The sequence below is a fragment of the Typopeltis vanoorti genome, chromosome 21, assembly GCF_054136105.1.
Source record: "Typopeltis vanoorti isolate ZY-2024b chromosome 21, IOZ_Tvanoo_1.0, whole genome shotgun sequence".
NCBI classification, from domain to species: Eukaryota; Metazoa; Arthropoda; class Arachnida; order Uropygi; family Thelyphonidae; genus Typopeltis; species Typopeltis vanoorti.
The window spans coordinates 56,319,090-56,339,937 of record NC_143569.1 but is presented as its reverse complement, the minus strand read 5'-3'; the positions used below and the strand labels follow the sequence as shown (position 1 = coordinate 56,339,937).

The following is a 20,848-nucleotide window of genomic DNA, read 5'->3' as shown; positions in this document are numbered from 1 at the left end:
TTAGAGGACATAAATCATCACTTATCATAAGCAGTACTTACTCCACCACCATGTTTTCCTTTCCTATCCTGCCGAAAAATGCTGTACCCTGCCACTTCAATTCCGGTTATTATATCATCCTCCGTCAACCACGTCTCAGAGATCCCAATAATCTTTGGCCGGGTTGATGCTATCAGCGCCATCAATTCATCTCCTTTATTTTGGATACTCCTTGCATTAGTATAGAGCATAAAACTGTCACTGCTTCTATACCTATCATTGTCACCTCTCAATCCCCCTGGGCTCAATGTTACCTGATGTCGTCCCCCTTCCCCCAAGCACAGATTTCCACAAGAGGCCACCCCTGCTACCATCCACACTGGGAATTCTAGTTTCCCTGCATTGACACACTGACTCGTTCAGAAAACAGCAATCTTTCCAGATGCCTTTGTCCTTCCCCATTCAAATACAAGCAGTCTCTAGCTTACAGTTCCTTTCTGTCCTCAAATGCCCACCAAGCATCTATGTATTCCGGTCCTCTCTTCTCACACATTCTGGCTATTATGTGATTCAGTATTGCTACTCTTCTGCTCAGCTCGTCACTATCTCACCTGGGAAACACACACAATCTTCCTTCTCTGCATTTTCTTTTGCACAACTTCAAGCAAGAATCTCAGATCTCTCGCTGTCCGGCTTACACTGCCTCTCAAGTCATTCGTGCCCACCATCACAATCATTTCATCTATCCTTTCACCCCTCTTAATTGCAATAGCCACATTTTCTATCATCCCTCCAGGCAAACACATCTCTGGCATCCTATCTTGCACACCAGAGATCATCGAGGCTCCATACATCACACCTCTAACCACTCTGTTTCTTGATTGCTCACCTGCATCCCTCACTCTCTCCCCTCTAACCCTTTCTCTCTGTGTTCCCTTACTTACCTGCTGTCCTCACATCACTCTGTCCCTGGTTGTAGCACCCAGCACTTCACTTATTGAAGAACACGCTAACTTCTACAGATAAAGAGGTTATTATTCCCCTTTATAAGGCACTGAGACCTCCATATTTGGATTACTGTGCTCAAGTCTGTCAGTTGAATTCCTTGGAGATGAAGAGGTTGTGGAGAGGGTTCAGAGGAGAGTGACTAAGTTGGTGAGTGATAGATGAGAGCTTGTGGATTGCAGAGGTTGGTTGATAGGCGGAGAAGAGGGGATATGATAGAAACATTTAAATTACTAAAAGGTTTTAAAAAGATTGATGCAGGGGAAATATTTCAGCTGTATGATAATGATGGAAAAACAAGAGGTCATCCCTGGAAATTAAAAAGTGTGGTTAACAAGGGTGTGAGAACTAGATTTTTTTTTTGCTTGGAGGGTGGTGAATGAGTCAAATGCATTGCCTGACTTGGTTGCGAGTTCTTCATCTGTAAATGAATTCAAGAAGAGGTATGATAAATATTGTTTTGATAGTTTGGGTCTCCTGCGATGAGTCTACTGACTCCATGGATATACCCGTAATAATAATAATAATGCAACCATATCTGTTCAGGTTAGGAGAATTCTTCATAGCCATAGAGAAAAATATGGAGACAACTACCGTGTTAGAGCAAAACTTTAGTTTAATATAAACCAAAATAAACACTCGACGTTTCAACCTTGATATCAAGGTCGAAAGTGTGTAGTGCAGAAACAAGCTGCACTACACAATCTACATACATATATACAGTATGTAGATTGTGACACTACACAATCTACATACTGACAATCTACATGGTTTGCTAGTGAAAGTTACTGACCAACAGTTACAACAATTATTAATCTGACTTCTGGCAAAAAAAAAAAAACCTTTACTACATCAAAGCTAGCGTCATATTATTAATATGATCTATTAGGTTACAAAATTAAATAGGGCTGAAGAGCCCAATTTCATTTTTATTATACATATAAATACAGGTATCCCTTGATTAATGCGATTAATTAAACCCTCGATGTTACCGCGTATATCAAAATCGCTTTAATCAAATATAATAATCAATGGTAAAAAGTACAATTCGTCCATGATCGATTACTGTATTAATAATTCATTTCATATGGTATTCTTTTAGGAAAGAGAAAAAAATGAATGCAAAGTAAATGTTTAATAAATGCTTGTACCTATATTAGTTACTGCAATTTTTTATAAAAAAAGTTATCTAGAGTCATGAACAGTGTTAGTTTTTTTCTTATCAGCATAAATTCTACGATAACAAGCAAAATGACTCGCTAGACCTCGGCAAACAAGCATTCTTCGATTAACATCTGGATCCATATCCATTACTTGCTGCTTAAGCGATTCTAAACTGCAAAATATTCCGTCCAGTTCTTTGATTGTCATCTCCTTTGGAACCTCATTTTCGCATTCCATTTCTTCGTTGTCTTCATATGTGCATTGTTGTTCAATTTCAAGATCACCGTCACTGAAATCTTTTGAATTTGAATCCAATAATTCTTTAACATCTTCTGCATCAACACCATCAAAATCAAGGTCTTCACCAATTGTAAAAATTTCTTCAACTACGTTGTTCACAGGATTTTGAAAACCACATAAGTCATCAGCGCATTCTGGCAAAAGGTTTTTACAAACAGCTTTCATGCAGCTAGAAGACACTTGCCGTCTAGCTCCCATGAGTCATGAATGTTTTCAATTGCATGTTTAATGTTAAAATTTTTCCAAAATTCTTGGAGCGTAATCGCATTTTCTCCCGTTGTTGTTTCTACTGACTTTGAGAATGCCTTTGTAAGAAAATAGGCTTTGAAAGTCGCAGTAACGCCCATTACCATGGGATCATCAAAGGGATTGTTACAAATTCAAATCAAATCCTGTGTTAAGCAAGGGATACTTGTATATTAATTTTGATTTTAATTTTCTACTGACTTTGAGAATGCCTTTTTAAGAAAATAGGCTTCGAAAGTTGCAATTACGCCCATTTCCATGGGTTGTAGCAATGATGTCGTATTTGGCAGAAAAAATAAAACTTTCACATTCAGAGAATTTAGATGACCAGGTGCATTAGCTAAAAATAAAAGAGCTTTGAAAGCTAAGTAACTAGCTGGCTGGCTCTGAGGCTCTGGGATCCCGGCTGTGTGGGAGGAATGACATCATCATGCTTACGACTTTCTTTCTCTCAGCCAGGAAACACTCCTCGAGGCATGCATGTATTTGCGTGGTAAATTTAAAGGCATGTTAATTAAAACTCTTGTCGCGTATATAAAGGGATTGTCGCAAATAGATTAACTGTGTTAATCAAATCTCGTGTTAAGCAAGGGATACCTGTATATTAATTTTGATTATACATATAAATTTCAACCAATTGGTATGGAATACTTTCCCATAAAAGCTGAACCTTGCTTAAAGTCCTAAAGTATGCTAGATATTAAGTAGGCTGAATATGTGCCATCCAAATTCTTGGAATTTTTATGCCACCATTATTGTGGAGATTATATTATTATTATTATTAAATAATAATTAGAATTTCACAGGCTTCTTTAAATTTTCTTTCATACCAGGTTTTTGTATGATGTAAAGAGCAGGTACTTTTCCAATCAGTTTGGTGTAGGGTGTTGAGAGCTTGATCAAAGATGTCTGCTTCACCAAAATTGTTATATTTAATGTGTCGTTTTTTTTTTTTACGTATAGGGATTATACATAAAAAAAACTTTCACCAATATAAGGTAAGTTACAGGTGCAGTAGATGCAATAAACTCCAGGATGTGCCAATGGGAGGAGAGGATCCTTAGAGGAGTTGAATATGTTTTTTAATTTTATAGGTGGTTTAAAAGTGGCATTGAGATTATAATGGTGTAGGATTCTATCGATTTTTTCTGATAACCCTTTAATGTACGGATGGTTATGATTTTACTGTAATCTATATTCTTTTTTGATGAAGTTTTATGAAGAACTTTATTAATAGTATTTTTGTTATAGCCATTATTTATAAATGTGTTGTTAATAATCTTAAATTCTTCTTTAAGAGCTTGTTGATTAGAACAAATTGTTATAGCTCTATTTTTAAGGGTATTAATGACTCCAAACTTTTGTGATGGGTGGTGATATGAGTTAGCATGTATATATTGGCCAGTATGTATCAGTTTGCGGTACACCATGAAGGAGAGACTGCCTGAGGGAAGACGTGTAACCAGTGTATCCAGGAATGGGAGCGAATTCTGATTTTCAATTTCGATAGTAAATTGTATGCGTTCATGTTGTTTGTTTAGGTGGCTAAGGAATGTATTTCATGTTTGTCGACCGTATGGCCAGATTATGAAAACATCGTCAACGTATCTAAGCCACACTGTAGGTCTTAAAAAACTTATACCCCATTATGCCTGTTCTCCCAGAATACATGTTATTCCTAAAGTGTGCAAACAAAATGTTCCACTTCGGCTGATAGTTGAAGGAATAAACAGCCCAAATTATCACCTAGCCAAGAAATTAGCGTCAATACTTGAGGAGTTGGTAGGTCATTCCACCCCCTTTGTGTGTTCTTTATATAGGGGGGAATGACCTACCATCTCCTCGAGTATTGACGGTAAACAAAATTAAACCGAAATTAAAAACATAACACTCGGCAAAGACGATTTATTAGTCAGTTTTGACTTTTCTGCCCTTTTCACAATGTCCCAATCAGTGACACAATTCTTCTCCTACAGAACAAATTTCCACCCGTCATTACAACCATCTTTGTCCAAGTACTATGTTCTGGTTACTTCGTGTGGCAAAATAAATTTTATCTACAAAAAGAAGGTATGGCCATTTTCTCACCACTATACCCCCCCCCCCCCAATTGCTAACTCTTACATGGAAGCTTTTGAGCAAAGTGCTCTTGATTCGTTTACTCTAAAACCTAAGGTGTATCTTAGATATGTCGACGATGTTTTCGTTATCTGGCCATACGGTCGACAAACATTAAACACATTCCTTAGCCAACCTGAACAAACAACAACGCATACAATTTACTATCAAAATTGAAAATCAGAACTGGCCCCCATTCCTGGTTACACCGGTCACATCTTCCCTCAGGTAGTCTATACTTCATGGTTTACCGTAAACCAACACATATTGGCCAATATATACATGCTAACTCATATCACCACCCATCGCAAAAATTTGGAGTCATTAACATCCTTAAAAATAGAGCTATAACAATTTGCTCTAATCAACAAGCACTTAAAGAAGAATTTAAGATTATTAGCAACACATTTATAAATAATGGCTATAACAAAAATACTAATAATAAAGTTCTTCATAAAACTTCATCAAAAAAGAATATAGATTACAGTAAAACCATAGCCATCCCATACATTAAAGGGTTATCAGAAAAAATCAATAGAATCCTACACCATTATAATCTCAATGCCACTTTTAAACCACCTATAAAATTAAAAAACATATTCAACTCCTCTAAGGATCCTCTCCTCACATTGGCACATCATGGAGTTTATTGCATCTACTGCACTTGTAACTTACCTTATATTGGTGAAACTGGAAGTACAATCCCTATATGTAAAAAAGAACACAAAAGACACATTAAATATAACAATTTTGGTGAAGTAGACCTCTCAGATCATGCTCTCAACACCCTACACCAAACTAATTGAAAAGTACCTGCTCTTTACATCATACAAAAACCTGGTATGAAAGAAAATTTAAAGAAGCATGTGAAATTCTAATTTAATAATAGTAATTTCAACAATAATGGTGGCATAAAAATTTCAAGAATTTGGATGGCACATATTCAGCCTACCTAATATCTAGCATACTTTAGGACTTGAAGCAATTTTCAGCTTTTATTGGAAACTATTCCATGCCAATTGGTTGAAATTTATATGTATAATCATATAGTTTTTTTTTTTTAAATATATATATATATATAAACATGTTGCTCTCCAGCCCAATTTAATTTTGTAACCTAATAGATAATAATAACAATAGGACTCTAGCTTTGATGTAGTAAAGGTTTTTTTTTTTTTACCAGAGGTCAGGTTAATAATTTTTGTAACGGTTGGTCAGTAACTTTAGCAAACCATGTAGATTGTGTAGTGCAGCGCTTCCCAAACTGTGGGCCGCGGCCCCCCTCAACAAAACCTACGGCCCCCAAGGGGGCCGTAGGTTTTGTTGAGGGGGGCCGTGAAATAATGAAAACAAATTTTAAATGTTTTAAGACTAAGTATATTTTTTTTTTATTTTAAAAGAAACGTATTTAACTTTTATTATTTCTTTTTTGTTATTTTTTATATTTTAATGGAAAAATTCACACATTGGTGTTGGTTCACAAACTTTGCTTCCTGCGTATTTCGGCGCTTAACGAATATTAGTAAATATTACTTATTCATATGTTTCATTTCAAAGCAGTGGTTAATTGTATTTACTTCGAATGCTCTCCAAGGAAGCTCCAAATCTTCCTGTCCCTTTCATCACGCGTTCGTAATCAGGGACTGTTGATATTGACTTTATATACATATCGAAACTCGTTGTATATTATCACTGTCATCCGAGCTAGTTTTCTGTTACCAATAAAAGTTTCGCATATACCTCCCACATGAAAAAAAGCTTAAACAAGTTCATGTGGGGAGATAGTAACTCGCTTGCAGTGGTAAACAACACGCCTCCCTAAGAGCCACTATACTGCAGAGGCAATAAAAATAAGTACTTTTATTATGCCAGTGAATAAGGTATGAGGAGTCTGTGTAATATATTTCTCAACAAAAAGTGCAATTAGAGACAACTGGGATAAAAACACACTAATTAATGAATCACATGTCCTCTTATACAGAAACTATGCTGTATAGACTGAAACAAAACCATATGTTGCATGGGCAAACACAGTATCTAACTAAAAACTATTGTTAAAATAATTAACGGCTATTTTAGCCTGTTTTTGTTTAGGATTGTCCCTTATAATTAATACATTGGCTAACATAACTCAAAAGGGGTATATATATATATATATAATTTAGGACATTACGGGCGAGTGTAGAAGGCAATTATGGCAGAATAAAAAATGTTGAAAAATTATGTACATACCTTGATTTTGGTTTAAAGATGCCTTCTAAATCCAAGCTCTTGTGGGCTAAAATAGCCATTAATTATTTTAATAGTGTTTTAGAGGAGTAGCATGGGAATTTCCCAGAAATTATACTTAAAAACTATTGTTATTAATTAGATGTATGTGAGTTCGATTTCCCAAGGCAGCAATAAAATTCAACTGAACGTGTTAAAATTCGTAAAAGTGTTAAAACTAAGTAATATATATATATAATGAATGTTATGGCAGTTTCACATATGGAATTCGGTTGAAGAGAGTTAGCATTTCAACTCAATTGTCAGCTATGCTTTTATCTTTCGGTTGCGCGATCTTTTGCTAATACCGCACCAATCATATGCACGTTTTAATAACCTGCCTTTGCTGTCTGTTTCGCATTAGGCTTAATTACCCTAAAGGGAGAAAAGTCACAAAAGTGAAAAATGTTCCTGGTCCTGGGGATTCCCTTATTCAGGTAATATTCACTAATTTCATGTTATCAGTCTGTGGTGTGCCAGTATTGGTAAGTGGTGATATTATTTGATCTATTCTACGTTAAAAAATTTAACCCTGAGATGGATAAGTGGTTGATAAAAAAAATAAAAAATTTCGTGAACAATCAGAAGAAGCAGAAACAGACTAAAAAAAAAAGGACAGTATTTCATATTTTACCAGAACAGCCCGCATCGTCTTCAGAACCAAATGGTAAGAAGCAAAAAATGTAATATATGCATTTGATTTTTGCAATATTTGCTGTGTATATTTTGTATTGGATATAAATACAATAAATATTATAATAATATATCTCTATTCAATTTTTTTTTCAAGGGGGGCCGTGAAATATTTTAATTTTTGCAAAGGGGGCCCTGACATCCAGAAGTTTGGGAAGCACTGGTGTAGTGCATCTTGTTTCTCTGTGTGTGTGTGTGTGTGTGTGTGTGTGTGTGTGTGTGTGTGTGTGTGTGTGTGTGTGTATATATGCTCCAGATGATGACCTTGATATGAAGGTCAAAACATTAAGTGTTCATTTTGGTTTATATTAAACTAAAGTTTTGCTCTAACAGAATAGTTGTCTCCATAATTTCACAATTTTCCATAATAAATTCTGATCACTGTGTAAGCATGAAAGAAAGGTAATGACTTCTACATAGAACATTAGTTTTCTTCCATCTAATCCTATGTGAAGGGATGTCCAAAGAGTGGTCTTCCAGTTCTGACTTGCCATAATAATGATAGCAAATGTATTTTTTATATTTCTCCAGACGGATGTCAATAGATCTTTCTGTCTGTCCACAATAGGCCAAGTCACAGTCACAAGGAACATAATACACTCCAGATTATACCAGAGGGGGAAGTTTATCCTTAGGAGAGCAGATCAGAGTTGCTAATTTAACATGAGGTTTGAATGTGATGCAAAGGCTATGTTTTATCAGTATACTTTGGCTATCTTTTCTGATGTGCCTCTGACACAGGGAATAGGAATGGTAATGTTGCATTCCTGTGTATTAAAGGAGGAAGAAGTAATGGGTTATGTAGTATTTTATCTATTTTGTAGGAATTGTAGCCATTGGCCATGAAAGTATGGTACAGATATTTGAGTTCTGTGGACAGAGCTGTATAACTAGAACAAATGGCTCTGGTTTTATGTGTAAGTGTTTTTAAAATACTGTACTGTTGGGCTGGATGATGATGTGATTGTTTATGTAGATATCTTTCTATGTTGGGTGTGTTGGCTTTCTGTAAATGGAAAAAAGATAGTGATTCATCTGAAATGTAGGTGACTAATGTGTCAAGAAAAGGTAAACAGTTATTAGATTCTTTTTCTACTGTAAAGTTAATTTTTGCGGTGTTGGCTGTGACAAAAGCATCCAAAGTGTCTTCTCAATGGAATCAAATGGGAAACACATCATCAACAAAGCGTAACCACACTAAGTGCTTGTATGTAGCTGTGATGAGTATTTTCTTTTCAAAGTGTTCCATCTAAAAAGTTTACTGAAGGGGGGAACCCATAACAGTTCCATTAATTTGTTTGTAGATTTTTCATCCCCATGTAAAGTAACTTGCATACATGCTGTGTTGTGCTCTGAAAATTATTTCAAATTCGGCAAAATGTAAGCAAGTTCATTAATGATCGAACTCAAGCATCAAACCATAGGCCTATCTGTGTGTCATGTGTTGTGGTTAAGTTGTTGGAGAAGCTTGTGAGAACTAGGATCCAGAATTGGGTTGACAAAATGGTATTATCTTTGATGGACAGCATGGATTTGCTAAAGGGAGGTCATGCTTTAGTAATCTACTTACTTATTACAATAAAGTGACTGCTTCCTTGGACAGAGGAGAAGGATACACAGTAATATACTTTGATTTTGCAAAGGCTTTTGATAGAGTACCTCATGAAAAGTTGACAGTCAAACTAGAGCAGATGGGGTTGGATATTAGACTAGTGCATTGGATTGGAGACTGGCTATCTGATAGGTATCAACAAGTATGTATGGGGGAGCGATATCCAGGAAAAGGAAAGTCACTAGTGGAGTACCTCAGGGGTCTGTTTTAGGGCCATTACTGTTTAACTGGTATATTAATGATATTGGTGAAGATTTGAATGGAGATATTCAGTTGTTTGCAGATGATGCAAAGTTGGGACGAACCATGAAGAGTAGAGAAGATGTTGTGGCCTTACAAGAAGACTTGAATAAATTGAGGGATTGGGCACAGAAATGGGGATGTGAGTTCAATGTAAGGTTTTAAAATTTGGAAAACAAAGATGGGATGCAGAATTTATGCTTGGCGAGGATATATTGTTGGAGGTGGAGGAAATAAGAGCTCTGGGGGTGATAGTGGATAAGGATCTGAAATTTAGGGGAAACAAAGCCAAAATTGTGAAGACAACACAAAGGCTTCTGGGAATGATGCGGAGGACACTCACATGTTGAAGTAGGAAGATTCTTGTACTGTTGTATAAGGAACAAGCTTTGATTAGGCCACACATGGACTATTGTGGCCAGATTTGGTCACCTGGCTTTCAGAAGGATGAAGAGATGTTGGAAAGGGTCCAAAGGCGACTGACTAAGGTAGTTTCTAACCTCTGGAATGTTGAGTATGAGGAAAGATTGAGAAGATGTAATTTGCAGAGTCTGGTGGACAGGAGGATTAGGGGAGATATGATAGAGACCTATAGTTGGTAAGGGGTTATTATAGGATCAATGCTGGAGAAGTTCTACATAAAATAGTGGGAGATAGGGGGAGAACCAGAGGTCATCCCTGGAAACTGTATAAACAGGGTGTGAGTAGGGGAGTGAGAGGCAGGTTTTTTTCATGCAGAGTGAACGATTGGAATGCCTTGTCTGAGAGTGTGGTGTCTGCAAGGAGTTTGAGTGTGTTTAAGACACGGTATGATGAGCTGTATGTGTGATAAAAGGACCTCACAGATGAGTCTTTGACCCTATGAGGTCTTGGGGTAATAATAATAATAAACATCTTTTTATAAAATAGTTCATTTGGTGTTGTTAATACCATTAAAAATAAGTTATGAATAACCTTCAACACCTAAGCTTGTCTGTTAGACCAAAAGTCATGGAAAGACTTCAGTAAGAATATTATTATTATTATTATTATTATAATATAGGTATCTCTGTGGTGTCAGAAGACTCATTGTGGAAGATCCATTTATTCACACACACTAGCCATCATTCTTACAATATTTATCATACTTCTCTTTAAATTCATTCACTAATAAAGCACCCAGAGCCATTTCTGGCAACCCATTCCACCCATTCACCACCCTCCAAGTAAAAAACCTAGTTTTAACACCCTTGCTAATCACACTCTTACACAACTTCCACTGGTAACCCATTGTTCTCTCCCTTCTTGCCATGTACTGAAATAAGTCTTCAGCGTCAATCCTATAACATCACCTTAATAACGTAAATGCTTTTATCATGATTCTTCTTTTTCATTTATCAGCTAATTTTTGAAGCTAACAGACCATCAATCTGTTCTCATAAGGAGCATTCTACAGATCCGCCACAATCTTTGTTACTCGCCTTGGGTTCGTTGCTCTACACAACTTCTTCATCACCATGGAATTCAAGATTCCAGATCTGTGCACAGTAGTCCAGATGAGATTTTATTAAAGACTTATACAGCAATCCCTCGATTAGTGCGCCTAATGCGTTCTTTAAAACAGGCGCATTAATTGAAAATGCACTAATCAAATATAATAACCTATGGGAAAAAGTATAATTCGTTCCTCAAATTTCTTTTTTGAACCTTAATTTTTTTATAAAAGAATTAAGGTATGTCTCAGGGCCTAGTTAAAGGAAAACCATGAAGCTGAAAGACAATAAAACATATTCAGAATATAAATTTTATTATTCTACTTCTTAACAAAGAATTGAGCTAACATAGTTTGGCAGGCATTTTGTTTCTTTTTTTTCATACACCCGATGGTATGGCCCTTTTCTGCAAATTTTACTGCTTCTCTCTTCATCAGGGTCAGCCTCTAAGCATTGCTGCTTAAAAACTTCGATTGCATGAAAAATATTTTCAAACTGTTTCTGTGAAATCTCTTTTGGCTGACTGTCAGTGGTTAAATTTTCTTCATATTCCTGCTGTGCATCTAAATTTAGCAGGTCGGAATCACTCAATTCTTCAGAATGAGATTTAATTAACTCTTGGACGTTATCATTGAAGGGGAGAAAGAAATGAAGGACGTATGAATTGGTCACTAACACGTGAAATCACGTGCTTTATAGATAAAATTTCCCAACTGTTATACAAGCAAAATATAAAGTTTTTAATACCACTTTAAAAACTACAACGATCATAAAAGAGAAGTTAATATTACGACGTGTAATAATAAACAACCCATCCCAGAAGATGGATTGATTACCCTATTATCAAAATAGATTCTCCTTTTTGTGACATGCGCAGAAGTGTCGAAGGGTCTTGAATCTGTGGGTACTATAGCAGACATAAATTTTGGCGGTAAAACTTTAGAACATAGTATGCATAGTGTACATGGAAGTAGTGTAGTATGCCATTAAAAATAACTTTGTAAAATGTTTTAAATCGGTAACTAAATTATTTCATTCTGTTGAGTGATTTTTTTAAAATAGTTAGCCATAAAAATGTATAGATAGAAAATTTTTAAGATCTGTAATATTTATTTTTAAGATGTATATAGGCGCACAAATCGAATCTGGATATCGAAAAAAAATGACGCACTAATCAAGGGATTACTGTACACGGGAACAATAATTTCTCTATCCCTGCTTGCTATCGCATTGTTCAACAATCATGTAATCTGATGTACTGTTTTGGTTATTTTTGCAATATGCCCTCTAAACTCCAACTCTATGTCCACAATCATATCCAAGTCCCTGGCCTCATCAGTTTCCTGCAGTTCATTTCATCAAAAACTGGAATCAAATACAGGCAAAACTGGAATGTGAGAAGAGATTGGCACAAAGATCCACAGAAAATCCTAGGGACTTTTTTAGCAATGTGGCCAGTAGGCGGAGAAATGATTGTGGAAGAATGACACTGCGGGATAAAAATAAGAATAGAGTGACTGATGCAGAGGACATAGTGGAGTCGTTCACTGAGCACCTTATTGGAGTATTTCATTATGGAGGAGGTTTTAATACTAGAGGGATAGGGCAGGTTCAGGGTTTAGAGGAGAGTGTGTGTTCCAAATACTGAGTACTCTGGATACCAGTAAAGCTGTTGGACTGGACGGTATTTCACCACAGCTTTTGAGAGAATGTGCTAAAGAACTGACAGCTCTGTTGACCTGGCTTTTCAACAAAAGTCTGGCTGCAAGAAAGTACCCAGGGAATGGAAGGAAGGTAAGATAGTGCCGCTGCATAAAGGCAGTAGCAGACTGGAAGTGTCTAATTATAGGCCTGTTTGTGTGTCATCAGCAGTTGTTAAGGTCTTGGAGAAAATAGTGAGGGACTATATACAGCGTTGGGCATATGAGGGTAATGTTATCTGTGAGTATCATTATCATTATTTTCATTATTATTATGGGCGACTCCAGGGAGTCCTTAGACTCATCGACTTAAACTCATTCACTGTCATAGCACCCACAACAGACTGGCGGCTTATTCCACTCATTCACCACTCTAAAAGTAAAAAACCCAGCTCTAACACCCTTACTAGCCACACTCTTGCCCAGCTTCCATATATATCCCCTAGTTCTCCCACCACCAGTCCTGATCTCAAAAATATCCTCTGAATTAATCCTATAGAAACCCTTTAACAATTTGAATGTCTCAATCATATCTCCCCTTTTCTGCCTATCAACCAATTTCTGCAACCCATAAATCTTCAACCTATTCTCATAAGGTTCATTCCATAGACCTGCTATCATCTTGGTCACTCACCTCTGGATCCTCTCCCCCTCCTCCCCATCAAGAAGAAACTTAGGTGACCAAATCTGGGCACAGTAGTCAAGATGAGGTCTTATCAAGGCTCGGTACAGAGGAACAATAACTTGCTTGTCTTTGCTCGTCAAAGTATTTTTCAACGACCAAGTGAGTTGATGAGCTGATTTAGTCACTTTTGCAATGTGCTCCCTAAACTTCATCTCCCTATCCACCAACACTCCCAAGTCACTGGCCTCATCAATCTCCTGGAGTACAGTTCCACCAATGTGGTATACTGCTGCTAATATTTTCACCCCAAAATGCATAACCTTACATTTTGTCACATTAAATTGACATCCATTCTCCTTAGCCCAGAACTCCAATCTATCCAAGTCATCCTGCAAGATTTTGATATCTTCTGCATTCACTATCGCCTTACCCAACTTTGCATCATCAGCGAACAAATGAACTGTTCCTCTTAGATCCTTCCCTATATCGTTAATGAACAAATTAAACAGAAGAGGTCCAAGAACAGAACCCTGTGGCACACCACTGTACAGGCCGTCTTTTGGACTCTACTCCTGAATAAACTACTCTCTGATATCTCTCCATCAACCACCCACCTATCCATCTCACCAACCCTATATCCATTCCCATATGTTGCAGTTTACGGATTAGAATTCCATGTGGTATCTTGTCAAATGCCTTAGCCAGGCTAGCAGTATCACTGTAAACCCATTACCCTTATCCAGTTCAACCGTCACTGTGTTATAAAACGTGAGCAAGTTACTGAAGCATGATCTACCCTTCACAAAGCCATGCTGTCCCCCATACAGTATCTCATTTTCATCAATCCATTCCTGTATTTTTCCCCTGACTACTTTCTCCAAGACCTTGACAACGACTCCTGATCGGTCGGTAATTTGCAACAGTAGTCTTGGATCCTCCTTTATGCAGTGGAACTATTTTCCCCTCTTTCCACACCTTCGGGACTAAACCAGACCCGAGACTCAGATTAAACAAAGTGGTCAAGGGCACTGATAATTCTTTAGCTGCTTCACGTAAGACCCGTGCCGGTATACCATCCAATCCCACAGATGTATTCATATTAAGGTTCTGTAACAGACTATTCACCTCCACTTCATTCATCACAATTCCCACATAAACTAATCCCGTATCAACATGGATTTGTTAAGGGGTGCTCTAGCTTTAGTAATATGATTGCCTTTTATAATAAAGTGACAAGAGCAGTTGATGAGAGAAAGGCATATACTGCCATTTTTTTGGATTTTACAAAGGCATTTGAGAGGGTGCCACACGATAAGCTGATATTTAAGTTGCAGCACATGGGTTTAAATGTCAGGTTAGTCAAGTGGATTCTGGATTGGCTGACTGATAGGTATCGGGGAGTTGTGTTTGGTGGGGCAATATCAAGGAAGCAGAAGGTTACAAGTGGGGGGTTCCACAGGGCTCAGTACTGAGACCTGTATTGTTCAACCTTTATATCAATGATATTGTCAATGGATTGCAATGGGACATTCAGTTGTTTGCGGATGATGTGAAACTGGGAAGGGTTATCAGTAATACTGCAGATGTGGCAGCCCTTCAAGAGGATTTGAATATACTAGACAGATGGACAAATGAATGGGGGTATTGGTTCAATGTAGCAAAATTAAAAGGCTTGAGATTTGGGATCCATTGATGGGAGGATGCATACTCGATTGGAGGAGCTGTACTGGAGGAAGTAGGGGAGACAAGAGATCTGGGGTGATGATTGATAGAAAACTGAAATTCAGGGAGCATATTGCAAAGGTGGTGAGGGTAACTCAGAGGATTGCTGCAATACTGAGAAGGATGCTGACCTGCAGAGATAAAAAAAGTTATCATTCCATTGTATAAGGCCCTGATCAGACTACACTTAGACTATTGTTCTCAGATTTGGTCCCCATGATTTGAAGGGGATAAATTGACTGTGGAAAGGGTACAGAGGCAGATAACAAAGATGGTTTCAGGACTGTACAATATGGGTTATGAGGATCGACTGAGGGGATGTGGACTGCAGAGTTTGGTGGATAGAAGAAGGAGGTGATATGATCGAGACTTTTAATCTGTTGAGAGGAATTACAGGGTAGACATTGGAGAGTTTTTTCACTTGGTGGAACGACGGGAAGAAGCGATGACAAGGGGGGCATCACGTGAAGTTATTAAAGGAGGTTGTGTGCAAGAGAGTGAGGAGTGGTTTCTTTGCAAAGAGGGTGGTTAAACCTTTGAATGCATTGCCTGAGAGAGTGGTTGGAATGGGAACAGTCAATGGGTTCAAGGAGTGGTATGATAAACTTTGTGTTTCCTAAAAATAACCTCCCACGATGAGTCTTTTGACTCCTTGGAGGCCAGGATAATAATAATAATAATAATAATAATAACATAGTACACTACTTCTGATCTCTTCCGAAATTTCATGACCTTGCACTTGGACACATTAAACTGGCAGCCATTTATCTTTGCTTATACTGCTATTCTGTTTAAGTCTTCCAAAGGATCTTGTGCATTACCTTCATTTACTATCGTTCTTCCTAGTTTAGCACCAGCAGCAAACAACTGAATATTTCCTGCAAATCATTTCCTATAACATTGTTATACAAATTAAATAACAGAGGACCAAGTACTGAGCCCTGTGGTACACCACTGGTCATTTGGCTTCTCCTGTACCCTCCATAAAGCACTCTTTGTTATCTGGCCATCAGCCACCCTCCAATGCAAATCACCAGATTCATATCGTTCCCAATTTACTGCAATTTATGCAGTAGAGTTCTATGTGGAATCTTGTCAAATAGTTTTTGCAAAGTCTAGCAGTATGTTGAGTAGCTATTTCCCTTATCAAACTCTGTTGTCACTTGATTATAAAAAGTAAGCAAATTACTTAATTCACTTACTTCTGTTCATATCACAGGTGAGCTAACATATAGTATTTTAATACAATTCTCTCTCATAAAAAGTTGTGAGCCTATAATAGTACGTTATTACTGTGAGTGGGCTAAGTTTATTTGTCCCTCCCCCCCATTATTAAATTAATTTTTATAATTTTTTTATATTTTTATTTATTTTTTACATAGGCCAGTTATAAATGTGGTGACTTGTTCAGTACTTTTTCCAATCTTCTCATCAAAGTTTGCATTGGCTGTGGTGAAGCATAGTAGTTTTTTACCATTTGATTCTGTGCAAGGTATTCAAGGCATTACACTGCAATTATAGGTCAATGTCTAGTCCAGAAAGCCAAACCTTGATAGATATGCCATGCACAGAATCAAACAGAAAAAACTGCTTTATGCAGTAGAGTTCTATGTGGAATTTTGTCAAATGGTTTTGCAAAGTTTAGCAGTATGCTGAGTAGCTATTTCCCTTATCAAACTCTGTTGTCACTTGATTATAAAAAGTAAGCAAATTATTTACTTCTTAATTCACTTACTTCTGTTCCCTTATATGGATCATATGGGCAGCACATTGTACTTCTTTTCATTTGACAAACCTTGCAAAGCACGAATCACCATACCTTCCAGAATTCTAACCTATACTACCTTAAATTCTGATCTTCAAAACATTCATCAATGGGGTTTGGATAAAATTTTCAACTTCAATGCTAGCAAAACATAGCTCTGTATTATTTCCCAGAAAAAAGAACCCTGTTCTTCCAATTTTACCCTTGACAATACTTAAATTTCTATTCAAGATGAGATTCACTTTCTCAGAATAATTCTAACATCACATCTCTCTTAGCACAAACAAATCACAAATATTGCCTCCTCTGCTTCCAGAAAATTAGGTTTTCTCTTCTGCCTGAGGTATTACTTTAACTCCAAACAGTTCCTAACCCTACAGAAATCACAAATCGACCCAACCATTAAATACTGCTCTCATATCTAGGGTGGTGTCCCTAAGAGCTCCCTGAAAATACTGGATTCTATATAGAAAAGAGCAGTTAAGATTGATTGCTGAGCCCTTTCTCATTAATACACTCCACTCATTTTCACACAGGTGTTCAGTTTCCACAGCATCTATCTTCTGTAAATACTTCTATAGCCACTGTTCATCAGAATTGGCATCAATAATTCTCCCCACCCTCTTGCAAATCCATCTAAATGCATGCAGCAGCAGCATCTAACCAACAATAAATTTCTTCATCCCTTCCACTACTACCCTCTGAAATAGTCTTCCACCACAGCGCTTCCCAAGGAATATTATCTACAGCTTTTCAAGTCAAATGTGAATAAGTTTCTTGTTACCCATCAACGGTTAAGGCTGACCAACCTCTTGTGGATGGATTCTCCATAAAAAAAAAGGAATCCAGAAGCCTAATATGTGCCCAGATTTAGACTCCTGAGGTTGAGTTGTTCACATAGGATGCAAAAGTGGGTAAATTAATATCTCACATAGAGAAAGAGAGAGAGATTCCACCAACTTCTCCTTACTTATCTGACTTCTTATCATGAAAAAAGATTTTTTTTATAACTATTTCTGCATGTGACGCTTATATTAATTGATATGTTAGTCTTTGCTTCCTTCATGCTTACAACTGTTGCCCATTAATATGCTGGCCAACATTTATCATCATACAGTGCATCATGTCTATATTTTCATAAGCACACAGGTGCAATCTTTTTTCATTTTTTGTCCAAAATGCCAATATCTTAAAGTGCACTACTTACCCTTTCAGTACTTTTCTCATAATTACATATCTACAGATGACAGAGAATAATAACTTCATTTGTCATACTATCACCACTACTGATGAAAATATTAAACTAAAACAGACCTATAAACGATGGCATCTATTAATTCTATATTGACAACATCATCTAATACCTATCCATCAACCACAAAGTAACTTTGTTAACCAACCCAATTCTTTAACAGGAAAACAAATTAACCATATGATCATCTATCAAACAGCTTTGTAAAATAATCCACATGGACCGCATACATACTTCTGTGAGACACTTTAATAAAATGCGAAGAGAATGGTAAAGCAGACTCTCCCCCCCCCTCCCCCCATTTAACACACCTATGCTGCATAGCATGAAATGTCCGATCTAACTTATGCTTTTTTTGGGGGGGTTCATTAGTTTCTGAAAAAATTCTTACTAAATTTAGGTTTAGTCCTAGTTCCACCTTAAAAGATCTTCTTTTAGTCCACACGCCAGGAATCCTTCCAATTCCAAGACCTAAATAATCACAAATCTGTGATCTAGCACAGAACGTACATAGATGTCTATATATTTTAAAGAGTTTTTTTTATCATATTCTACTAAATAGAACAGTGCTAAGCATTGATACCCAGTATTATTACACAATGAACTTTAATCTTAATTTTCAATAAGGATATTTGTAATACATTGCAAATATATTGCAATGTATTGCAAATTATACTCACTGATTTTAGATCATGATCTAGTTCCACTCTTTCCTCTTCATCTCCATTTTCTTTGGTTTCTGTTATTTTCTTTTCTTCCTCATCTTCTAGGGATTGGGATTCTTTCATTAGATTACTTATTAATGTGGTTCCTATGCATTTCATCTGTGTTACATACTCAGCTTCTAATTCTGTAAGTTTATTTATACACTGATGTACACTGTTTATAAATTTCTCAGCTACTGTATTCATCTGATGTTCAAACTCTCGATAAATATCCTGAAATAAAGAAACAGATGTTAGTGAAACACATATTACTGTTATTACTAGATGATCTCTAATGGAGACCTACAAGGGTGGTCTGAAAAGTTCATGGCCTCGACCATTGATGGCAACATTATCGGCACGATTTTTTTTTTTTTTTTTCAAAGTTGGTACATCTGTCATAACCATCCATGTGAAACTGCAAGTTATTCTATCAAGTAGTTTGATTTATACAGCTGTCTGAAGAAAAATTGTTGTCTGTATCTCTTGAAATGGATAAAATTGAGTATCATGCAGTTATAAAATTCTTTGTAAAAGAAGGATTAATGGCAAAAGAAATTCATTCTAAGTTCCTAAAAGTTTATGGGCACTCTTCTCCTTCATTTTCAACAATTAAGAAATGAGCTGCTGAGTTTAAATGTGGCCATACCAGCCTTGAAGATGATCCACATGAAGAATGTCCAAAAAGTGTAACAACACCAGAAATCATTGATCAAGTGCACGATATGGTATTGGATGACTGGTGAGTCAAAGTGAGTGAAATTGCTGAGACTATAGGCATTTCAAAAGAACATGTAGGATATATTTTGCACGAAGAATTGCAAATGAAAAAGCTTTGCGCAAGATGGGTACCGCACTTGCTCACAGCAGATCAAAAACACACTCGCATGAAAATCCCCGAACAGTGCTTGGGGCAGTTTAACAAGAATAAAACAGATTTTGTGCATTGATTTATTACTATGGATGAGACTTGGATTCATAATTACACACCAAAATCCAAACAGCAGTCAAAACAGTAGACATAAGCCAGTTGTTCAGCGCCAAATTAAGACAAAGTTGGTTCCATCAGCAGGAAAGGTTATAGCATCGATGTTTTGGGATGCTAAAGGCATTTTGTTTATTAATTATCTTGAAAAGGGTAAAATAATAACCGGGGAATATTATTCCGATCTTTTAACTAGACTAGATGAAAAATTCATGAGAAAGGACCCGGTTTGCAGAAGGAAAAAATCATCTTTCATAAGGACAATGGACCTGCCCACAAAGGTGTTTTGGCAATGGGAAAATTAAAGGATCTGCCCTATGAATTATTGGAACATCCACTCTATTCCCCAGATTTGACTCCCTCTGACTTCTATCTCTTCCCAAAACTAAAACTCTTCCTCGCTGGTCATCGTTTTTCTTCGAATCAAGAGATGATTACAGCTGTAGTGGGGTATTTTACAGATCTTATTCTACAGGGATGAGATAATGGCGCTGGAGCATCGCTGGAATAAAGGTATTAGTCTTAAGGGAGATTATGTTGAAAAATAAAAATAATTTTGAAATTATAATTTCGTTTTTTCATTGTTAGGCCGAAAACTTTTCAGACCACCCTCGTAATGTAGGAGGTCTGCCATAGCTGTTAGAACAGACAAAAAGAAAAGATATCAGGCACATCATCTCTGATATCTCCTATTGAACTCACTATCCTTAGTTATAATGTCTCTCTATCCACCAATCTCTTTGCAAAAAATTTACTCCAACTGCAAGGTCTTAATTCTTATAGAAATGGAAAAACAATAGTATATGCCTGGGGAGTTGAATATCTTTCAAGTGCTACTGTTTTTCTCTTTCCAGTATTCTATGAAAAATAATCAATGTCACCAATGAATTAAACAAGCATGGACCAAAAACTGGCTACCCCATAAGTTCCTTTTTATATCTAATATCTATGGGTTGCCCAACCAATAGACTAAAGTTCACTACAGAAACAGAACATGA

The 20,848-nt window shown here is 36.8% G+C and overlaps 1 protein-coding gene across 4 annotated transcripts in view; it reads right to left on the bottom strand.

Annotated features, from left to right (window-relative positions):
• Positions 1-20,848, bottom strand: part of LOC150094869 (dynein regulatory complex subunit 3-like) — a 304,780-nt gene that overhangs the window by 25,218 nt on the left and 258,714 nt on the right. For all 4 annotated transcript variants that reach the window (XM_090411304.1, XM_090411301.1, XM_090411303.1 and 1 more), the window contains one exon: positions 18,842-19,099. In XM_090411304.1, coding sequence (XP_090267430.1) covers positions 18,842-19,099 — 258 coding nt within the window. The remainder of the gene's footprint in view (positions 1-18,841; positions 19,100-20,848) is intronic.